At 41.9% G+C, this 21,755-nt stretch overlaps 1 protein-coding gene and 1 pseudogene across 2 annotated transcripts; both read left to right on the plus strand.

Annotated features, from left to right (window-relative positions):
- The first annotated feature begins 5,505 nt into the window (after nt 1–5,505).
- Nucleotides 5,506–5,909, plus strand: LOC112629191 (annotated as a pseudogene). The gene has a single exon (XR_003120547.1). The product of XR_003120547.1 is annotated as a 60S ribosomal protein L31 pseudogene (transcript).
- A 4,134-nt stretch (nt 5,910–10,043) lies between these two features.
- Nucleotides 10,044–18,654, plus strand: NGDN (neuroguidin). Its single transcript, XM_025392675.1, has 11 exons — nt 10,044–10,074; nt 10,390–10,449; nt 11,263–11,334; nt 15,322–15,459; nt 15,709–15,793; nt 15,877–15,929; nt 16,180–16,303; nt 16,394–16,562; nt 17,664–17,820; nt 17,967–18,024; nt 18,469–18,654. The coding sequence occupies exons 1-11, from the start codon at nt 10,063–10,065 to the stop codon at nt 18,486–18,488; spliced, it is 948 nt and encodes a 315-aa protein (XP_025248460.1). The 5' UTR covers nt 10,044–10,062; the 3' UTR covers nt 18,489–18,654.
- The last annotated feature ends 3,101 nt before the right edge of the window (nt 18,655–21,755 follow it).

Genomic DNA, 21,755 nt, shown 5'->3' on the forward strand with positions numbered 1-21,755 from the left:
AAAAAAAAAAAAAAAAAAAAAAAAAAAAATTCAAATGATTCAAAATTTCAAAAATTGCAAGTGCTTTTCTTTAGCTTTAGATGAATTGTGCAGTATGAGACACTGTCCAATTAATACTTTTGGCTTTTTGTTTTGTTTTGTTTCATTAGTCTCAAAAGACTTCTAAAGGTACAAAGAAATATGTGACTCCCCCCAAAATTAAACTCATGGAATAGAAGAATTTTGCTAGATATAAAAAGTTTGGTTTCTATCAAAACGGATGGTGCTCCAGTCATGTTAGGTTAAAAGTTCAAATGTATTGGAATTTTAAAACAAGAGACAGAAGTTTCCATTATTGTTTTATCACACCACATGATACATATTTAAAATATTTGTGTTCAACTTTCTGAAACAGACTATACGAAAAATTCATGGATATGGTTGTTAAAAATTTCTCAGCACTTCCCAACTCATTTTTATGAGGCCAATATTATCCTGACATCAAAACTAGACAAAGGTATCACAAGAAAAGAAAAATACAGAACAATATTTCTTATGGATATGGATGTAAAGATTCTTAACAAAGTATAAGCAAATTGCACCCATCAACACATAAAAAGGATTATACACCCTGAGCAACTAGGATTTACACCAGGAATGTAAAGCTAGCTTAACATTTGAAAGTCAATTAATATAACACACATTAGCAACAGAATCAAGAACAAAAAGCACATGATCATCTCAATAGACGTAGAAAAAGCATTTGACAAAATATAACACCATTTCAGAATAAAAACACTTAACAAACTAGGAATAGAAGGAAACTTCCTCAGCCTGATAAAGGGCATTTATTGAAACTCCACAGTTAACATAATACTTAATAGTGAAAGACTTAATGCTTTCCCCATAAGATCAGGAGTAGGAAGCCTAGGATGTCCACTCTTGTCACTTCTATTCAACATTGTATTGGAGTCAGGGCAATTAGGCAAGACAATGAGATCAAAGGCATCCAGAATGGAAAGGAAGAAGTAAAATTCTATTTGCAGATGACATTATTTTATATATAGAGAATTCTAAGGAATCCACTAAAACACAATTAGAATAATAAATGAATTCACCTAGGCTGGACGCAGTGGCTCATGCCTGTAATCCCAGCACTTTGGGAGGCCAAGGTGGGTGGATCACCCGAGGTCAGGAGTTCAAGACCAGCCTGACCAACATGGTGAAACCCCATCTCTACTAAAAATATAAAAACTAACAGGGTGTGGTGGTGGACGCCTGTAATCCCAGTTACTCGGGAGGCTCAGGCAGGAGAATTGCTTGAACCCAGGAGACGGAGGTTGCAGTGAGCCAACACAGTGCCACTGCACTCCAGCCTCGGTGACAGAGTGAGACTCTGTCTCAAAACAAACAACAACAAAAAACATAAATGAGTTCAGCAAAGTTGCAGGGCACAAGATTAATATACAAAAATCAATTGGATTTCTACATACTGGAATGAACAATCAAAAAATAAAATTAAAACGCAATTCCATTTACAATAGGATCTGCAACAGCTGAATAATGGCCATCCCAAAATACCAAGTCCTAATCTCTAGAACCTGGGAATGTTACCTTATAAGAAAAAAGGGTCTTTACAAATGTGATAAAATCCAGGGGATTACCTTAGGGAGATTATTCTGGATTATCCAAGTGGGCCCTAAATCCAATCACAAGTATCCTTATAAAACAGAGGCAGAGGAGATTTGACAACACAGAAGAGGAGGCAATGTGACCAAAGAGGCAGAGACTGGAGTGACATGGCCACCAGCTTGAAAGGGGCAATGAACAAGTTCTCCCCTACAGACTCCAGAGGGAGTGTGGCCCTGTTAACATCTTGATTTCAGACAGATTCAACTGATTTTGAACCTTTGGCCTCCTGGATGATGACATAATAAATTCCCGTTGTTTTCAGCCACCATGTTTATGGTAATTTGTAAAAGCAGTCATAGGAACATAATATGACATGAAAAATAATTTTGAAAACATAGGAATAAATTTAGCAGAAGAAATGCAAAACTTATATGCTAAAACCTACAAAATATTGTTGAAAGAAATTAAAGAAGACCTAAACAAATGGAAATTTTCTATATATAAAATAATGTCATCTGCAAATAGAATTTTACTTCTTCCTTTCCATTCTGGATGCCTTTGATCTCATTGTCTCGCCTAATTGCCCTGACTCCAATACGACGTTGAATAGAAGTGGCAAGAGTGGACATCCTGGGCTTCCTAGTCCTGGTCTCATGTTCACAGATCTGAAGGCTTAGTGTAATTAACATGGAAATACTCTCCAAATGGATCTACAGATTCACTGCAATACCTATCAAAATTCCAGCTGTCCTTTTTGGACAAAAATTGACAAGCTGATCCTAAAATTCATATGGAAATGCAAGGGACCCAGAATAGCCAAATCATATTGAAAAACAACAAAATTGTTAGACTGGGATTGTGGCTCGCACCTGTAATCCCAGCACTTTGGGAGGCTGAGGCTGGTGGATTGCTTGAGGCCAGGAGTTCAAGACCAGCCTGGTCAAAATGGCAAAGCTGTCTCTATTAAAAAAAAGTAATAACAAAATTGGAGGACTTACACTTCCTAATTTCAAAACTTATTACAAATATACAGTAATCAAGATAGTGTGGTACTGGCATCAAGAGAGACGTATAGATCAATGGAATAGAATTGAGAGTCCAGAAATACACAAGTACATTTATAGTCAATTGATTTTTGATTTTTTTTTTTTTTTTGAGACAGGGTCTCACTCTGTTGCCTAGGCTGAAGTGCAGTGGCACAACCTTGGCTCACTGCAACCTCCACTTCCTGGGTTCAAGCTATTCTCCTACCTCAGCCTCCTGAATAGCTTGGACTACAGGTGTGTACCACCACACCTGGTTAATTTTTTTTTTTTTTTTTTTGTAGAGACAGGTTTCATTATGTTGTTCGGGCTGGTCTCGAAATCCTGACCTCAAGTGATCTGCCCGCTTTGGCCTCCCAGAGTGCTGGGATTACAGGTCTAAGCCACTGCACCCCCCCGGCCATTTATGGCCAACTGATTTTTAACAAGGGTCCCAAGACCCTTGAGGAAATGATCAACAAGGAAAGAACAGTCTTTTCAAAAAATGTTGCTGGAACAACTGAATATTCACATGCAAAGGAATGAGGGCAGACCCCTACCTCACACCACACACAAAAATTGACAAAGTGGATCTTACATTAGGTCTTTGATCCATTTTGAGTCAATTTTTGAACTCTTAGGAGAAAACATAAGTGTAAATCTTCATGACTTGTATTAGGCAACAATTTCTTAGATATAACACCTAAAACACAAGCAATACTCTCCCCCCTCCAAAAAAAGGTAAATTGGACTTCATAAAAATTAAAATCTTGGCCAGGCATGGTGGCTAACACCTGTAATCCCAGCACTTTGGGAGGCCAAGGCAGGAGGATTGCTTGAATCAAGAGTTTGAGACTAGCCTGGGCAACATGGCAAAAATCTGTCTCTACAAAAAAAAAAAAAAAAAACTCACAAAAATTAGTCGGGTGTGGTGGTACATACCTGTAGTCCCAGCTATGGGGGTCTGAGGCTGCAGGATCACTTGAAGCAGGGAGGTCATGGTGGCTCACACTTGTAATCACAGCACTTTGGGAGGCCAAAGCAGGTGGATCACTTGAGGTCAGGAGTTCAAGACCAGCCTGGCCAATATGGTGAAACCCCATCTGTACTAAAAGTACAAAAAATTAGCCAGGCATGGTGGTGCATGCCTGCAATCCCAGTCACTCGGGAGGCTGAGGCAGGAGAATTGCTTGAACCCGGGAGGCAGAGGTTGCAGTGAGCCGAGATCACACCACTGTACTCCAGCCTGAGCGACAGAGCGAGACTCTGTTTCAAAAAGCAAAACAAAACAAAATAAACTTAAAAACTTTTGTCCTCCAAATAATACCATTAAGCAAGTGAAAAGACAAAACGAAGTGGGAGAAAATATTTGCAAATCATGTATCTAATAAGGAGCTTGTGTCTAGAATATGGAAATAACACTTACGACCAGTAATAAAAGGAAAACTCAATTTAAAAATGAGCAAGTGATCTGAACAGACAGTTCTTTTTTTTTTTTTTTTTTTGAGACGGAGTCTTGCTCTGTCACCCAGGCTGGAGTTCATTGGTGAGATCTCAGCTCACTGCAACCTCCACCTCCTGGGTCGGGTTCAAGCAATTCTTCTGCCTCAGCCTCCCAATAGCTGGGACTACAGGCGTGTGCCACCACACCCAGCTTAATTTTTGTATTTTTAGTAGAGATGGGGTTTCACCATATCGGCCGGGCTGGTCTTGAAATCCTGACCTGGTGATCCACCTGCCTCGGCCTCCCAAAGTGCTGGGATTGCAGGCGTGAGCCACTGTGCCCAGCTAAGAGTTCTTCAAAGATATTCACATGGCCCATTAGCACATGAAAACATGTCCAACATCATAAGACATTAGGGAAATGCAAATCAAAATCTCAATAAACACTGCTTTGTAACTCACTAGAGTAACTATAATTAAGACTATAGATTATAGCAGATGTTGGCAAGGATGTGGAAAAATTGGAACTGTTTTATTGCTGGTGAAAATGTAAAATAGTGCAGCCCTTTGGAAAACAGTCTGGCAGTTCCTCAAATGGTTAAACATAGAGTTACCCTATGACCCAGCAACTCTACTCCTAGATGTAAACCCAAAAGAAATGAAAACATATGTTCCCATAGGAATTTAGCTATAAATGTTTATAGCAGCACTACTTAACCAGAACGTGGAAACAACCGAAATGTCCATCAGCTGATGAATGGATAAATAAAATGTAGTATATCCATACAATGAAATGTTATTCAGCAGTAAAAAGGAATAAAGTAGTGATATACACTACAATATGGATACCTTGACAACATTATGCTAAGTGAAAGCAGCCAGTCACAAAAGACTAACATTGCATAATTCCACATTAAGGATATGTTCAAAATAGACAAAGCTACAGGGATACAAAGCTGATTAGTGGTTGTCTAGAGCTGAGGTTTAGAGGGTTGGGGAAAAAAAGGGGAGTGACTACTAATGGGTACTGGGTTTTTTTTAGAACATTGTAAAAACGTTCTAAAATTATTATGGTTATATTTGCACAACTGTGTGAATATACTAAAAACCACTGAATTTTATGATTTTTTAAATCAAAACAATTTTTTTTTTTTTTTTGTAGAGGCAGGTTTCTTCACTATGCTCCCCAGGCTGGTGTCAAACTCCAGGCCTCAAGTGATCCTCCTGCCTCAGCCTCCCAAAGTGCTGGGATTACAGGTGCAAGCCACCATGCCCAACCCCACTGAACTGTATCCTTTAAATAGTGAATTGTATGGTATGTGTATTAAATCTCAGTATAGATGTTAACAATTTTTCTCAGTGTATACTTGAAATATTATGGACGATTGCCTGTTTATGAAACTGTTGAAAGAAATAGAAGACAAGCTACCTTTCCAGCTTGAACCCGGCAGAATGGCTCCCGCAAAGAAGGGTGGCGAGAAGAAAAAGGGCCGTTCTGCCATCAACGAGGTGGTGACCCGAGAATACACCATCAACATTCACAAGCGCATCCATGGAGTGGGCTTCAAGAAGCGTGCCCCTCGGGCACTCAAAGAGATTCAGAAATTTGCCATGAAGGAGATGGGAACTCCAGATGTGCGCATTGATACGAGGCTCAGCAAAGCTGTCTGGCCCAAAGGAATAAGGAATGTCCCATACCGAATCCGTGTGCGGCTGTCCAGAAAACGTAATGAGGATGAAGATTCACCAAATAAGCTCTATACTTTGGTTACCTATGTACCTGTTACCACTTTCAAAAGTAAGTTCTCCATCCCATAAAGCCATTTAAGTTCATTTAAAAAAAAAAAAAGAAAAAAGAAAAAGAAATAGAAGACAATAAAATTAATGATCTTGTATTCTTTGCCAATGCTTGTTGGTTGAGTGGTAGAAGAGCTTTACAAAGATTTATTGTACTGTTAGCTCCAAGATTATCTTGTAACAAAAGGAATGGTTGTGTCAGGGCTCAGAAAACGATACTCCAGAGTATGGCACTTTGGCATGCTAAGCACTTTGAACTAAAGGAGATTGGAAGGCCTTAGAAGCAGCCTCAGAAGCAAAGTCTTTCTCTGACCTTCTCCTGCCCTCCTGTCTGCTGCCCTTCCTTCTGCTCCAAGGCAAGCCATAGAAACTAGAATTTCGGCTGGGCCTGGTGGCTCATACCTGTAATCCCAGCACTTTGGGAGGCCGAGGTGGGCAGATCACTTGAGGCCACTTGAGACCAGCCTGGCCAACATGATGAAACTCCATCTCTACTAAAAATACAAGAATTAGCCGGGCATCATAATGGATGCCTGTAATCTCAGCTACTTGGGAGGCTGAGGCAGGAGAATCGCTTGAAACTGGGAGGTGGAGGCTGCAGTGGGCCGAGATCGTGCCATTGCACTCCAGTCACTCCAGGCTCAGCAACAGAGCGAGAATCCGTCTAAAAAACAAAAACAAAGGCCGGGCACGGTGGCTTATGCCTGTAATCCCAGCACTTACGGAGGCCAAGGCTGGTGGATCACAAGGTCAGGAGTTCGAGACCAGCCTGGCCAATATGGTGAAACCTCATCTCTACTAAAAATACAAAAATTAGCTGGGCATGGTGGCACAAGCCTGTAGTCCCAGCTACTCAGGAGATTGGGGCAGAAGAATTGCTTGAACCCAGGAGGCAGAGGTTGCAGTGAGCCGAGATCACGCCACTGCACTCCATCTTGGGTGACAGAGCGAGACTCCATCTTTTTTTTTTTTTTTTTTTTTTGAGACGGAGTCTCGCTCTGCCGCCCAGGCTGGAGTGCAGTGGCCGGATCTCAGCTCACTGCAAGCTCCGCCTCCCGGGTTTACGCCATTCTCCTGCCTCAGCCTCCCAAGTAGCTGGGACTACAGGTGCCCGCCACCACGCCCGGCTAGTTTTTTGTATTTTTTAGTAGAGACGGGGTTTCACCGTGTTAGCCAGGATGGTCTCGATCTCCTGACCTCGTGATCCGCCCATCTCGGCCTCCCAAAGTGCTGGAATTACAGGCTTGAGCCACCGCGCCCGGCCGACTCCATCTTAAAAACAAAAACAAAACAACAAAAAAACTGTACCTCTGTCCCCCAAACCTGCCATAAAACATAAAAATTTTACTCTAAATTTCTCTCACCTTTCTGCTGAGAGCTAACCATAAAAAATATTCTCTGACTTCCTCATTTGATAGTCATAAATCCTCATTTTGGAGGGGTCCTCCCTGTAAACCAGAAAGTATCTGAAACAGGTCTCAATCAATTTAGAAGTTTATTTTGCCAAGATAAAGGACGTGTCTGGGAGTGAGGCTTGTGCTTTTCTCCAAAGGTGACTTTCAGGGCTTCACTATTAAAAGGGGAAAAGTAAGCTGGAGGGGAAAAAGGGAGGGTACACTAATCCACATGTTGCAAGAGAAAAGGAGCAGGTAGGGGAATAGTCAATTGGTATTTGTTTCAGGCTCAGTAAATCGGCACACAAGATAAGGTGAACACACAGTAGATCCTTGTAGAGATATTTAACATTTTATCTGTAGCTATCCACTTAGGAACAAAAGCAAAGGCAGTTGCTTGCATGACTCTGTGTTGAATTTAATTTTTTTCTTTTGGCATAGTGAACTGCGGTCCCAAGTTATTTTCCTTTCACATTCCCTATACCCAAAAGGATTGTTATCTAGAGAGGCTAAGAAAAATCTGAACAGACAGGCCTTGCTGGGTTTCCCCCCTCAGTCTATTTCTGTCAGATCATACTCTTTTTGTCCTGTCACATTTCTACTCACTGTCCATTCTTCACCAAACCTAACCATAAAAATGGACAGTTTTCCCTGGGTCTTTGAATCTTCATTTCTGAAGGCTCCTGTGTCAGGTAAAACTTTAAATAAATTCATCGAACTTTTTTCTTGTTAACTTGTCTTTTGTTGTAGGAGTGTCTTCTATGACCCTTATGATGGGTGAGGAAAGGTATCACACTTTTCTGCCCCTATAGTTGACAAATATTTTAGATTTTTAGAGATGGGGTCCCCCTCTGTCACCTTTTTTTTAGAGATAGGGTCTTGCTCCATCACCCAGGCTGGAGTGCAGTGGCATGATCATGGCTCAATGCTGCCTTGAACACATGGGCTCAAATGATTCTCCTGCCTCAGCCTCCAGAGTAGCTGGGACTACATGCTTAAGTCACCGTTCCTGGTGGACAATTATTTTAATAATCAAGGCTGGGAGTGGAGGCTCATGCCTGTAATCCTAGCACTTTGGGAGGCCGAGGCAGGCAGATGGCAAGGTCAGGAGTTTGAGACCAGCCTGGTCAACATAGTGAAACTCTGTCTCCACTAAAAATACAAAAAATGAGCTGGGCATGGTGACGGGTGCCTCTAATCCCAGCTACTCAGGAGGCTGAGGCAGGAGAATCGCTTGAACAGGGAGGCGGAAGTTGCAGTGAGCCGAGATTCGAGGTTGTGACACTGCATTCCAGCCTGGGCAACAGTACAAGACTCCGTCTCAAAAAAAAAAAAAAAAAAAAAAAATCAAGACCAAAATATGGCAGTGCAATTTGTTTTCTCATTGATGTCATAAAGCATATGAACAAACTAAATTTCAAGTTCCCCAAAAAGTTTATTGCTGATCTAACTAGACAGGTCCGAAAATTTATGTAGAAACAGAAACTTTTCATAATACAAATCTTGATAAAACACTACAAAAGCTACTGAATAATTGACTAAGTATGCTGCAACAGCATCCTGAGCTTCCACACTAGGCCTGAAGCAGCAAATAAATGTCAGAGGAGTGGGGACTGAACACCCTCCTGCTTTCTTGATTCCAGCAAGACCTAGATACCAGGATTTCCTCACCCCAGCTGCCCAGATACGGGTGTTATTCTTAATTCCAAAAGCAGCTTCAAGTCAGGAAGATCTGATTTCTAGACCCAGCTCTGCTGGACGGTTGTGAACAAAAATTATACACTATCATTCACCCTTTCAGTGCTTTATTTCCTAAGACATGTGATGGGAACAATGAATATCCGTCCAATCTACTTCACCAGCCTGTGAAAAACCAGAGTGAGTGAACACATCTGAAAGCATTGGGTAATGATGAGGCAGGTCATATTGAAACATGCACTGCTCGAGTCTGAACCAAGTTCTGCTGCTGAAGACCTGTGTGACCGGGGTAAGTCATGTAAATATGAACGGTTCCCCAACTTGTAAAACATTCTTTTCATGTCCCCAAACTGGTAGGAGCGAAGAGTGTCGGGGCCGTTTCTCAGCGCCCCACGGTGCACATCAAGAGAGTAGGTGTCCTCGCAGTCAGTTTCTAAACTCTGGCTCTGGGCTTCTCTGGCCCCGCTCTCTTATTTACAGATGAAGAAGGCTCAGAGACGGAGTGACTTGTCCACGGTCACACAAGGAGTATTGTTACAGAATCGATCCCAGGGCCACCGGGTCTGTGAGGAATTTGGCGCGGTGGCCGTTGGATGAGCAGCCAGCAATGGCGGCTCCGCAACGTCGACACCGCAAAGCGAAGCTGAGGCCCGTCACCTAGCGGCCTGTTCAGGCACTACAAGAAAAGTGCCGTGAAAAAAGACTCTGGGTTCTGCGGCAGACGGGAGCCAATAAGCGCTAAGTTCGCGCTGCTAATTCCTTTTTTCTATTGGTCCTTCTAACTGTCAATCAACTATTTGCCTATCTCTTATTGGCTTGCCGTCAATCATTTTACTCAGTCTACCAATCACACGCTCTTTGCCAAGTGCTTTTTTTTTTTTTTGGTCCTGACATCGCTGAGTCTGACGAATTTAGCCAGTTGCTTTATTCCATTGGCCAGATCAGACTCCTCCTCTCGTTTATCCCGTTGGGGGCGGAAGTGAGAGAGGCCTTATTCGTATTGGCTTAGGTTTGCAAGCGGCAGTTGTCTATCAAATCTATCAAGACGCCCTTAGCGCTCAGGAAGTACGGAAGCGGAAGGGGTGGGCTTTGCGAAGATGGCGGCGCCGGTGAGTTTGGTGTGGTTTCTTCCTCTCGTAGCTATTGTGGAGTTTTCCTTTCCCTTCAGTGGCTGGAGGCAAACTGTTGGTACCAGGGAAGAGTGGTGATGAAAGTTGCTTCAAGGAGGCGGCCTCCCTAGAGTTACTGTTCCTGTCCAGTAACTCAAGGGGCTGGCTTTAGGGCGAGTCTGTGAAGAGGAGTGTGAAGGCCCCGAGTCTGGGGTGTCAGACGGAGAGAGGGCAGCTTCCCAACCTAGACGTTCCGCCTTCTTATAATCCTGAGGAAAGAATGACTTTTCTTTACTCCTCCTCTCCTTTCTGTAGGGGGTGCTGGAGTCAGACCTGCCAAGTGCCGTGACACTTCTGAAAAATCTCCAGGAGCAAGTGAGTAGTGTCGCCTCTGGAATAAATTAGTCATGGATTGGCCTTGACTTTATGTACTTCACCTCAAAACTTTGGTGATTGAGATACATGAATGCTCCCAAAAACCGTAAGAGTAAAGTGATGTAATGAAAACCTTTCCAGGCCAGAGTTCTAAGTAATTGCTTCTGCACCCAAGGGAATACAAGAAACGCCAAAAAGAAATTATCTGAATAGTTTTCCCTTATTCATATAGCTAAGGAAACCAGTGCTTGGAATGGTAACATGATTTGCCCGTTGGGTGCCCAGGTAATACACACTTAAATACAGAGGCTTCTTGACTTAACGATGGAGGTTATGGCCTGATAAACCCATTGTAATACGAAAATCTCATAAGTCAAAATTTTGGCTTGATGCCGCTGCCCAGCATCACGAGAGAACAGGACGGTTTCTACCGAATGCATATTGCTTTTGCACCCTTGTAAAGTGGAAATTAAGACATAAGTCGGGGAGTTTTGTAGTTTTATGTATTGTAAGTTCAACCAGTACAAACAAAATTACAGTCCTCCAGTCACTACTGTCCCAGTCCTTTTCTCCTTCCTGTGGTTCAGTAAAAGATGGTCTCTTCTTTAAGAAATGGAAAGTTTTTTTTGTTTTTTTTTTTTACTTTTTAAAGGACCATCTCTCCTATACTTTCCCAGAGGTGAGAAGATAGTACTATACTTTAGACAGTGTTTCAGATGATTTTTAGGTGGCATTGTTTAGCTTTTGCTCTTCACAGTTTGCAGACATGATTTGATATAGTCTAGTCAGTTGTTTCATTTGGGCTAATTTCAGGTGATGGCTATAACGGCACAAGTGCAATCACTGACACAAAAAGTTCAAGCTGGTGCCTATCCTACAGAAAAGGTAAGATGTACTCAAACAGTAAGCATCCCCTGACTTAACGTTCTCAGTAGTTCTTTCATTGTATGTTTATTGTGTCTTATATATTCTAAGTGCTCGAGCTTCAAACATAAATACGATTCAGTTTCTGTGCTGAAGTCTAGTGGGAAGACAAAGCAAAGCAATAGACATAAGTATTAATAGTAGCAATCACATTACAGAGTTATGAGGAGTCTCCAGCCAAAGAGAGGGATTAATTAACTGCCAGAAGAGCAGAGGGATTCAGGACAGGCTTCCCAGAAGAGGTGATAGGATTTTGAGGAATAAACAGGAGGGGCAGAAAGAAGGAACATGTGCAAATGCACAAAGGCCTGAAAGTATGGTGATATTATGGGAAAGGAGGAAGCCGTTTTTGTGATAGGATGTACTTTCTGTGTTATGTGTGGTGGGGGTAGGAAATAAGACTGGAAAAGTAGTCACTCTGAAGATCATTGTAGGCCAAATGAGGAGTTACTTTCAGATTTCATCTAATCTAAGACACTTATTAATTGGGACATATCACTTATTGTGTATATTAAGAAAAAATGTAACAGGCTGGGCCTGGTGGCTCATGCCTGTAATTCCAGCACTTCAGGAGGCTGAGGCTGGAGGATTGCTTGAGCTCAGGAGCTCGGGACCAACCTGGATAACACAGTGAGACCCTGTCTCTACAAAAGTTAAAAATTAGCCAGACATGATGGCATGTGCCTGTAGTCCCAGCCACTCGGGATGCTGAGGCCATAGGATTGCTTGAGCCTGGGAGGTTGAGGCTGCAGTGAGCTGTGGTTGTGCCACTGCATTTAGCCTGGGTGACAGAGCAAGACCCTGTCTCAAAAAAAAAAAAAAAAAAAAATTCCTCATGACATAATACCAAGATGCCAGTGACTGAAACATGCATCCTGATTTCAGAGATGTTAAAATATGAAAACAATGTGCATCTTAAAATTAAAATATGCGCCTGTAATTGCAGCACTTCGGGGGGCCAAAGTGGGAGGATTGCTTGAGCCCATGGGTTTGAGACCAGCCTGAGCAACGTAGTGAGACCTGTCTCTACAAAAAAATAAAAAATTAGCTGGGTGCAGTGGCGTGTGCCCATAGTCCCAGCTACTCGGGAGGCTGAGGTGAATGAATCGCTTGAGCCCAGGAGGTCGAGGCTGCCATCAGCCACGATTGCACCACTGCACTCCAGCCTGGGCAACAGAGTGACACTGTCTAAAAAAAAAAAAAAAGGGCTTGGCTAAGAAAAAAAGGTGGCTCACGCCTATAATTCCAGCACTTTAGGAGATTGTGGCGGACAGATCACCTGAGGTCAGGAGTTCGAGACCAGCCTGGCCAACGTGGCAAAACCCCATCTTCACTAAAAATACAAAAATTAGCCAGGCATGGGGGCATGTGCCTGTCTGTAATCCCAGTTACTTGGGAGGCTGAGGCAGGAGAATTGCTTGAACTCAGGAGGTAGAGGTTGCAGTGAGCCAAGATCACGACACTGCACTCCAGCCTGGGCGACAGAGCGAGGTTCCATCTGAAAAAAAACAAAACAACAACAATTGAAATATGTAGTTTTCAAATTAAGGTCTGGTAGAACCTTCTCAGGGATTACTGGTTGAGGGCAATGTAGAACAACAACTCTGGACCTCTCATCCCTGCTTAACTGGAAAACTCTGGTATTATCTGTTTTTATATATTGAGCTTTTGTCCTAAGATATTTAAGCCAAATATTCTATGGGTAAACACAAGTATGCAAATCATTGTAATAAGAATCACTGAAGAAGTTTTAAGCACAGGAGTTACAGCAAATTTGTGCTTACAGAAAGATAACTAACAGCATTCAAAATATATTCCCTTCTTGCCTTTATCATTCACTTATGTTCTTATTGTCCATTTTTATTTTAAAAAATTTAAGTCTTTGTTTTTCTCTCATATGCTTGTAGCTCAGTTTGAATTTGACAATGCCCAAGCATATCGGAAGAGCCTGCTTCTCAAATTCTTACCTGTTTTTGTCCTGGGTATCATGCTTTTTTGTTTTGTTTTGTTGAGATGGAGTCTCCCTTTGTCACACAGGCTGGAGTGCAGTGGCATGATCCTGGCTCACTGCAACCTCTGCCTCCTGGGTTCAAGTGATTCTCCTGCCTCAGCCTCCCGAGTAGCTGGGATTACAGGTGCCCACCACTACTCACGGCTAATTTTGTGTTTTTAGTGGAGACAAGTTTTTACCACGTTAGCCAGGCTGGTCTCGAACTCCTGACCTCAGGTGATCCACCCGCCTCGGCATCCCAAATTGCTAGGATTGCAGGTGTGAGCCGCCATACCTGGCCTTGGGTACCATGCTTTGAACCATTTCAGTGCCTTTTGGAGATGGATGAGTTGCCAGCATCCTTCTTAGATCACTATATATTTGTTTGTTTATTGAACAAATACATATTAACTTATCTTTTTGACCAAAGAGTTTTACTAGGTGCTTTATAGATTACAAAGTACTTTCACATTATCTTGTTTGAGCCTCATGATTGTTCTTTGTGGCAGGAAGGACATATCGTACATATTTTACTGATAAGACTGAGGTTGGCCTGGCGCAGTGGGTCATGGCTGTAATCCCAGCGCTTTGGGAGCCTGGGGTGGCTGGATCATGAGGTCAGGAGTTCGAGACCAGCCTGGCCATTCATGGTGAAACCCCGTCTCTACTACAAATACAAAAAATTAGCCAGGCGTGGTGGCAGGCACCTGTAATTCCAGCTACTTAGGATGCTGAGGCAGGAGAATCACTTGAACCTGGGAGGTGGAGGTTGCAATGAGCTGAGACAGTGCCACAGCACTCCAGCCTGGGCAACAGAGTGAGACTTCATCAAAAAAAAAAAAAAAAAAAAAAGACTGAAGTCACAAGGTTAAGTGATTTACTCAATGTTTGACTACCAAATACCTAATTCAGAACTTAAACTCAGCTTGTGGACTCTCAATCCTTTGCTCTCCTTCTATACCACAGTAGTGTTGATCTCAAGAGCTTAGCATGTTGGCTTAAAGACATCCAGGGATTAGGTGTTGGAGTCAGATTGAGTTTGAATCTTAGCTCTACTTGTATTACTGTGTTATCTTGGCCAAAGTATTTAACGTCTCTGAGATAGGTTTTCTTAGGGCTGTGAAGTTTGGAAGATACATAAAAGCCCAAAGAAAAAAATGAAAAATCAGTATAATCACCACTCTGAGATAACCACTGTAGTATTTTTTTTTTGAGATTTTTAAAATTATGAGAATAATATATGCAACACTTTTTCAGTCTACAGTACACCATTTCCTTTTCCTCATCTCACTCTAGGGGTAGCAGTTACTTGTGTGTTGTCTTGTAGACATTTCTCTATGTGTATAAAATGTATTCATCATATCCCCCCCCCACACACACTTTCACAATTGAAGTCATATTATACTTTCTGCAACTTGTGCTGACATGGATTTAATTCGATGTCATTGTATGTAAATCGTTGTTTTTACCTGTGTCATATAATTCCATTGTATGGGGGGAAAGTAGTAATTACCTTGATTAAATTAATTTAAAATTTGGCAGTGTGTGGAGACATTTTTTTCTGCTGCAGCTTGGAGGGGCCATCCATGGGAAAAGGCCAAGGATACTGCTGAAAACCTACAATGCCTAGGACAGCCCTCAACAAAAAATGTTCTGGCGCCAAATGTCAATAGCTCTGAGATTGACAAACCCTGTTATAGTCTTTTTGGAGGGGTAGTTTATCGATTTTCCTCTTCTCATTGTCTTCTATTAATTCTCTGAGCGTTGTTTCTCTTGTATTAGCGTAACTTTCTCGTTGGCCATCTTAGGCACAGCTACTTCTTGAGACTACTCCAGATATCTAATATGAACTGATTGGGAAAATCTTGAACTTGGAGAAACATCCTGTTTACCCTAGGCTTTCATCCTGGTTCTTTGGCTAAAACCAAATCTGCATCTTTCTCTTTTGTTCGACTCAGGGTCTCAGCTTCTTGGAAGTGAAAGACCAGCTGCTGCTCATGTACCTTATGGATTTGACCCACCTCATTCTGGACAAAGCCTCAGGAGGGTCTCTTCAGGGACATGATGGAGTTTTGAGACTGGTGGAGATTCGCACGGTATGAAGCATTTGGTGTCTTGGGGTTTTAAGTTTCTAAATCTTGAGCTCCAAGGCTGTCACATAGTAGCTCTCATTTAAGTGAGTCTTTTCATGTTTAAGGAAACCAAATTTTAAAAAGTGTTTTTCTGTTCATTTGCTCTACTTTGTACTTATTTTAGGTGCCTTATGTGGCACCTTAATATAGGGACTCTGGTATGTGCTTCATTTTGGGAAGGAAATGTAATCCTGTTTAACTACCATGTTGTAGGTTTTGGAAAAGCTTCGTCCCTTGGACCAAAAACTGAAGTATCAAATTGACAAACTGGTCAAGACTGCAGTGACCGGCAGCCTTAGTAAGTGAGGAGACCACCATGAAGTTGTGGGGACCATCAGAAAGTTACAAATTTTGTAAAATTCCTTGGGTTATTTATTTCAGGTGAGAATGACCCACTTCGTTTTAAGCCTCATCCCAGCAATATGATGAGCAAGGTAAGGGGTTGTATTATTCTCCTGATTTTTTTCTGAGGCATCTATACCTAGGTGAGCCTCTTGGTGATCCTGGATCCCCTGGGATTCTCTTAGGACTTGACTTTCCAACTTGTGTGTTAGAATGCTGAGTATGAGATTTCCTTTTCTCCTTTTTTATATTCCCACCTCCCCAGGGTACTCCAGCTTTGGGTTTTTTTCTCACTTATCTCATGAATGTTTCCTAAGTTTGCAGACATTATTTCTTTTGTAGTTGAGCTCTGAGGATGAGGAGGAAGATGAAGTAGAAGATGGTCAGTCTGAGGCTTCAGGGAAGAAATCTGTGAAAGGAGTGTCTAAGAAATATGTTCCTCCACGCTTGGTTCCAGTACATTATGGTATGAACTTTGGCTGCTGCCTCCTCAGTATGAATTGTTTCTCTTCTTTTCTCTGTTCTTGGATAACCCCTGCTTGTTTTCATCATGTAGATGAAACAGAAGCTGAGCGGGAGAAGAAGCGTCTAGAACGAGCCAAGAGACGGGCATTGAGTAGCTCTGTCATTCGTGAACTTAAGGAGCAGTACTCAGATGCTCCAGAGGAAATCCGTGATGCTCGGCATCCCCATGTTACTCGCCAGAGTCAGGAGGACCAACACAGGTCTGAGCCTTTGCATTAGAAATTATTTCTACACTCTAGAGTCCTGTCCTCATGCTTTAGACTAACGTGACTAAGTTTGGTACCAAGAGAATTGATGTTATGTAGAAAATGGAGTGAAAAATTTGGGATGATAGTTTCTAAGAATCAGGAGTTTGGAGTACAGGATAGGAACTAGGAAAATTTTTACCCCAACTGTTCAAAGCAAAAGTAGTACATTGCAATTCGACATGAGATTTGAGGGGGAAAAAAAGCAGTATAGAGAGGAATATATGCGGTTCCACATAGTACAACTTTAAAATTCTGTGGGCCGGGCGCGGTGGCTCAAGCCTGTAATCCCAGCACTTTGGGAGGCCGAGACGGGCGGATCACGAGGTCAGGAGATCGAGACCATCCTGGCTAACACAGTGAAACCCCGTCTCTACTAAAAATACAAAAAACTAGCCGGGCGAGGTGGCGGGCGCCTGTAGTCCGAGCTACTCCGGAGGCTGAGGCAGGAGAATGGCGCAAACCCGGGAGGCGGAGCTTGCAGTGAGCTGAGATCCGGCCACTGCACTCCAGCCCGGGCTACAGAGCAAGACTCTGTCTCAAAAAAAATAAAATAAAATAAAATTCTGTGTTTCACTGTCACAGCTCTCACTTTTGTGCAGAAGGCAATAAAGGTAGGTTTTTATAGTGACATTGTGAGTGCTAGATAAGTTCAGGGAAGGAAAGTAGAAAAGCAGTGTAATTGAATACAGGCTCATCAACTTTGCTCAGGTGCAGTCTTTACAGTTGATGGATTTGCATGAATGGACACATTTAGGGAAACCCATTTATGGAGCTGAAATAAAAAAAAATGTTGGTATAATATTTTAAATAGTATTATGGATAGGCTATGGATTCATATCTAGCATGAGGGAAGTTTTAGCACAGAGCACATTTCATTGAGGAAGCTCAGTATTGAGCATTCAATATGTCCTTACTAAATCAATATGTTGATCTGCTGTGAAACTTCTTGAGAACTCCCTGAACAAGGGATGAGTAAATACTTGGGCCAGGTTCTGGGCTGGAGCTTTCCATCTCCATGGTCTGAGCCTGCTGGAAACTGGCTTTCTCTGGCAGGATTAACTATGAGGAGAGCATGATGGTGCGTTTGAGCATCAGTAAGCGAGAGAAAGGACGACGAAAACGAGCAAATGTCATGAGCTCACAACTTCATTCCCTTACGCACTTCAGTGACATCAGTGCTTTGACAGGGGGAACTTCTCATCTTGATGAGGTGAGGTTGAGATACGGTTGTAGTAGGATGTGACTTTCGTGCTTTCAGCCAAATGTATGTGGGGCTTATTACCATGAGAAACTGGGGAAGGGATGCTGGCTCTCAAAAGCACAGTGCCATTCCTTCACTTCTCCATCTGTCTCCAGGATCAGAATCCTATTAAGAAGCGGAAGAAGATACCTAAGAAAGGTCGGAAGAAAAAAGGTCAGTGAACTGCTAGGACTTAGGTGATCAGGTGCAAGGTGGGGAGTACAAATTGAGACTCTCTGGATTTGCCATTCTGGGTCTCACCAACCCTTGTAGTATCTCTTCCGTACTAGACAATAATCTCCTTAGGTGGGCTTTTATTTTTTCTTTCCTAAGCTGGAAATCAGCATCATTCACAAAATGAATTTCTGGATTCCACCTCTAAGGTCCCACAGCTCCTGTTCAGGCTTCCCTAAATAGAACTGATAAAGTGTCACTTGAAGGAACCGTTATCCCATTTCAATTTATTCCTACTTCTCATCTTTTGTCCTGGGAAGATATTCAGAGTACTGCCTAGGAGACCCCACCCCTGTGAGCCCTTCTCTCTAGATGTCCTCTTTTCCTGTCCCTTTAGCTTTTCCAACAGTCCTTTGCCTCATTCTTGGTTTCCCTTCCTTTCAGGTTTTCGGAGGCGGCGGTGATTATGGGTGTACGTATTTGTATATTTTTTGTCATCTGAGATACTTCTAATTTCATTGTATATAGGTTGTTTTCCGTGGAATTCATTAATTGTTTGCTTTGGACATGTGGAAAGAACCTTACTAATAAAACTGATTTTACTTATGAATTAAAGCCCCTTTTTTCACATGTGTTATGTGACTGGAGTCGTTGGGTGTGGGGTATTTTTGGTGAGTGGTTGGTGAAAAGGGAAAGATTTTTTGGAAGTGCAAAACATTTGTATTGTTTTCTTTGATAGTATATTTTTCCCAGAAACCAAAAATTGGAAAATATTGAGAGACGAGGGTGGTATAATAACTCTTCCAACCCATGTTGCCTCAACTTCCTGTATGATTTGTTACAATACAATACAGATTGAGATATTAATACATGAGTTTTAGGTTTTATTGGTGTTATCTGGGCTGGCCACCAGGTGGCATAAGTGGTTCAAGAAACTTGTGGAGCTTGGCTGTAGTCAAAAGCAAGATAGAACCTTTCCACATCAGCAAGATTATTCTTGTCTCCACTTCTCTGAATGTTTTTCATTTCTTTCTGAAATAGCATGAACATAAGGCTGATCTTTGGTCCGTTACTGAGAGAGTTTGTAGAAAATAGTAGAGTGAGTAAGAAGGCTAGAGTGAAGAGTCAGTATAGTTGTGTTATTCAGTCTTTTACCCTGCCTTCAACTGAGGGTTGTTTTACCAGAGTCAGTAAAGGCCAACCCTTCTATAAAGAGCTGGCAAAAAAAAAAAAAAAAAAAATTGCCAGCAGACAAGCAGAATATTCCTAGCTTAACAGCCAAGCAAATGAAAATCCCACAGAAATAATTAGCCAAACTCAATCCAGGAGACTGGTGGGAGTTACACATCTGAGATCTTGTATTCTAATGAGAGAATAACCTCTGTTGGTGAGATATCCCACAGGCCTTGGATAATACAGAAAGTGAAAAAAGGGATAAAAAAAGATAGAAGTTGGGTTTGTAGAATTAATTCATTGGAGTTTTTAAAAAAGGCTTTGGGTCTTATAAACATCGGATTTTAGTGTCTAGTATTGCTGGATTATATCGAGAGACAAATTAATTTGGGTTATTTTATGACTAAAACCTTATTGATTCTGAATTTATGAATTTGGATTTATACTATTCTGCCTGATTGGGGCAGGGGTCTACTTTCAGTCGTCTGCTGCCTGGTAGAAAGTAGTTAAGAGACTGGACCTATGACTGTCTTCTGCTAATTCTATGATCTTGGGCAAATCACTTAATATCCCTGGCCTTTAATTTTCTTCAGCTAAGAAATTAATGTATTAGACTTCATCTCTGAGATTCCCTTCAAGTCAAAGAGCCTAGAGCTTTTGCGGATGACACCAAGATGGGCTTACGTCTGGGGCTGCTCACTTTTAGTCCCTGATAGATCTGAGGGAGTCTGACATGCCCTGGGCTCTCATACTTCTGTTTCCTTGAGGGAATCTAAACAAAGAGCCACAAGAACAGATTTGGAGACTTTTTTTCCTTTGTGACTGAACTAACTAGATGAGTGATTCTGTTAAAAAATATTTTAGTTAAAACCACTTCATTTGCTTGTTAGGATGACTGTATTTGTTTCTAATTTATTAAGATTTGTGGATTAGGGGAACTGCCAGGGGAAGGGAAGCACTCTTTTTTAAAAAAGCAAAAGAGATACTACCTTCTGGCCAGGTGTGGTGGCTCATATCTATAATCCCAGCACTTTCGGAGGCTGGAGCAGGAGGATTGCTTGAGGCCAGGAGTTCAAGACCAGCATGTTTAACACAACAAGACCCTGTCTGTAAAACAAATAAAAAATAAAAAAATTAGCCAGGTGTGGTGGTGTGCACCAATAGTCTCAGCTGCTTGGGAGGCTGAGGCAGGGGTATTGCCTAAGCCCTGGAGTTTGAGCTTGCCGTGAGCTATGATCTCACCACTGTATTCCAGACTGAATGACAGCAAGACCCTTGTAAAAAAAAAAAAACAAAAAACAAAAAAAAATTGTGTTATATGCTGAGCTAAGTGCTTTAGGCTTAATCCTTACAATTTTTTTTTTTTTTTTTTTTTTTTGAGACAGAGTCTCGCTCTGTTGCCCAGGCAGGAGTGCAGTGGCACAATCTCCGCTCACTGCAACTTCTGCCTCCTGGGTTCAAGCGATTCTCATATCTCAGCCTCACAAGTATCTGGGACTGCAGCTGCGTGCCACCACGCCCGGCTAATTTTTTGTATTTTTAGTAGAAACGGGGTTTCACTGTGTTAGCCGGGAAAGTCTCAACCTCCTGACCTCGTGATCCACCCATCTCGGCCTCCCACAAGTGCTGGGATTACAGATGTGAGCCACTGCGCCTAGTAATCCTTATAAAATGTATGACATCTCCACTTTACTAGTGAGGAAGCTGAGACACTTAGGGCAAACAACTTTTCCTAAGTTGTAGAACCAGTGCTTGGAGAACACTGAGGATGGAGGACTTCAAGTGTCCTGTGGTTCATGAAAATCTTCAGGGTTAAAAAATCTTTTTTATTTGTAGGTGGTTTATAATCTAGCTCTCCCACCCTACTGCCGCATTTTTGTTACAGGCCTCGTCTTCAAAGAAACCCCAAGTTCCACAATTCTGGTCTCTTTGTGGTATACCAGGGAACACAGCAGACAAAATCCCTGCCTTTGTGGACCTTGTATTAATTCAATCAAGTCTTTAATCCCAGGACATTTTGTTTTCCCTGGCTTTTAGGCATTATTTGAAATAAGTTTCTGGTAAAAAGTTGAACTATTTCTGAGAATATTTGTGCCAGAGTCATCAAACACTGTTGAGAGTGTGTTGTTTGATGGAGTATTACATGGATTCTCAATATGTAAAACAGGGGTAAGTGTGGTTACTTTGATTGAAGTGGGGATGAGGAGTCCTAAAGTTCCATATTCTTATGACCCCCTTTCTCCAAGATTCCTGAGGAGCCCCCAAGGAACCTTTCGAATTCCTTAGAATATAGTTTGAGAACAACTGTTAGGGTAGTAGAACAAGGGAACTAAGAATTAAAATTTTAGGATTTTGTTATGGCTGTTCTGTTCACTTTTTTCTTTCCCTTATTCCTACTCATAGATTCAGTTCTCTGATTATTCAGACCATATGAATATCAGATTTTCTCAGTGTATTGCTGACAACAGATCATTTCTGGTGTTCACTAAGTAATAGCTGTCATTAATGCACACATGAGCACCTTACCTGTTCAGTTTTATCGTGATCGTTTTATCATG

This window comes from Theropithecus gelada, chromosome 7b (genome assembly GCF_003255815.1).
Source record: "Theropithecus gelada isolate Dixy chromosome 7b, Tgel_1.0, whole genome shotgun sequence".
Classification (NCBI taxonomy): Eukaryota; Metazoa; Chordata; class Mammalia; order Primates; family Cercopithecidae; genus Theropithecus; species Theropithecus gelada.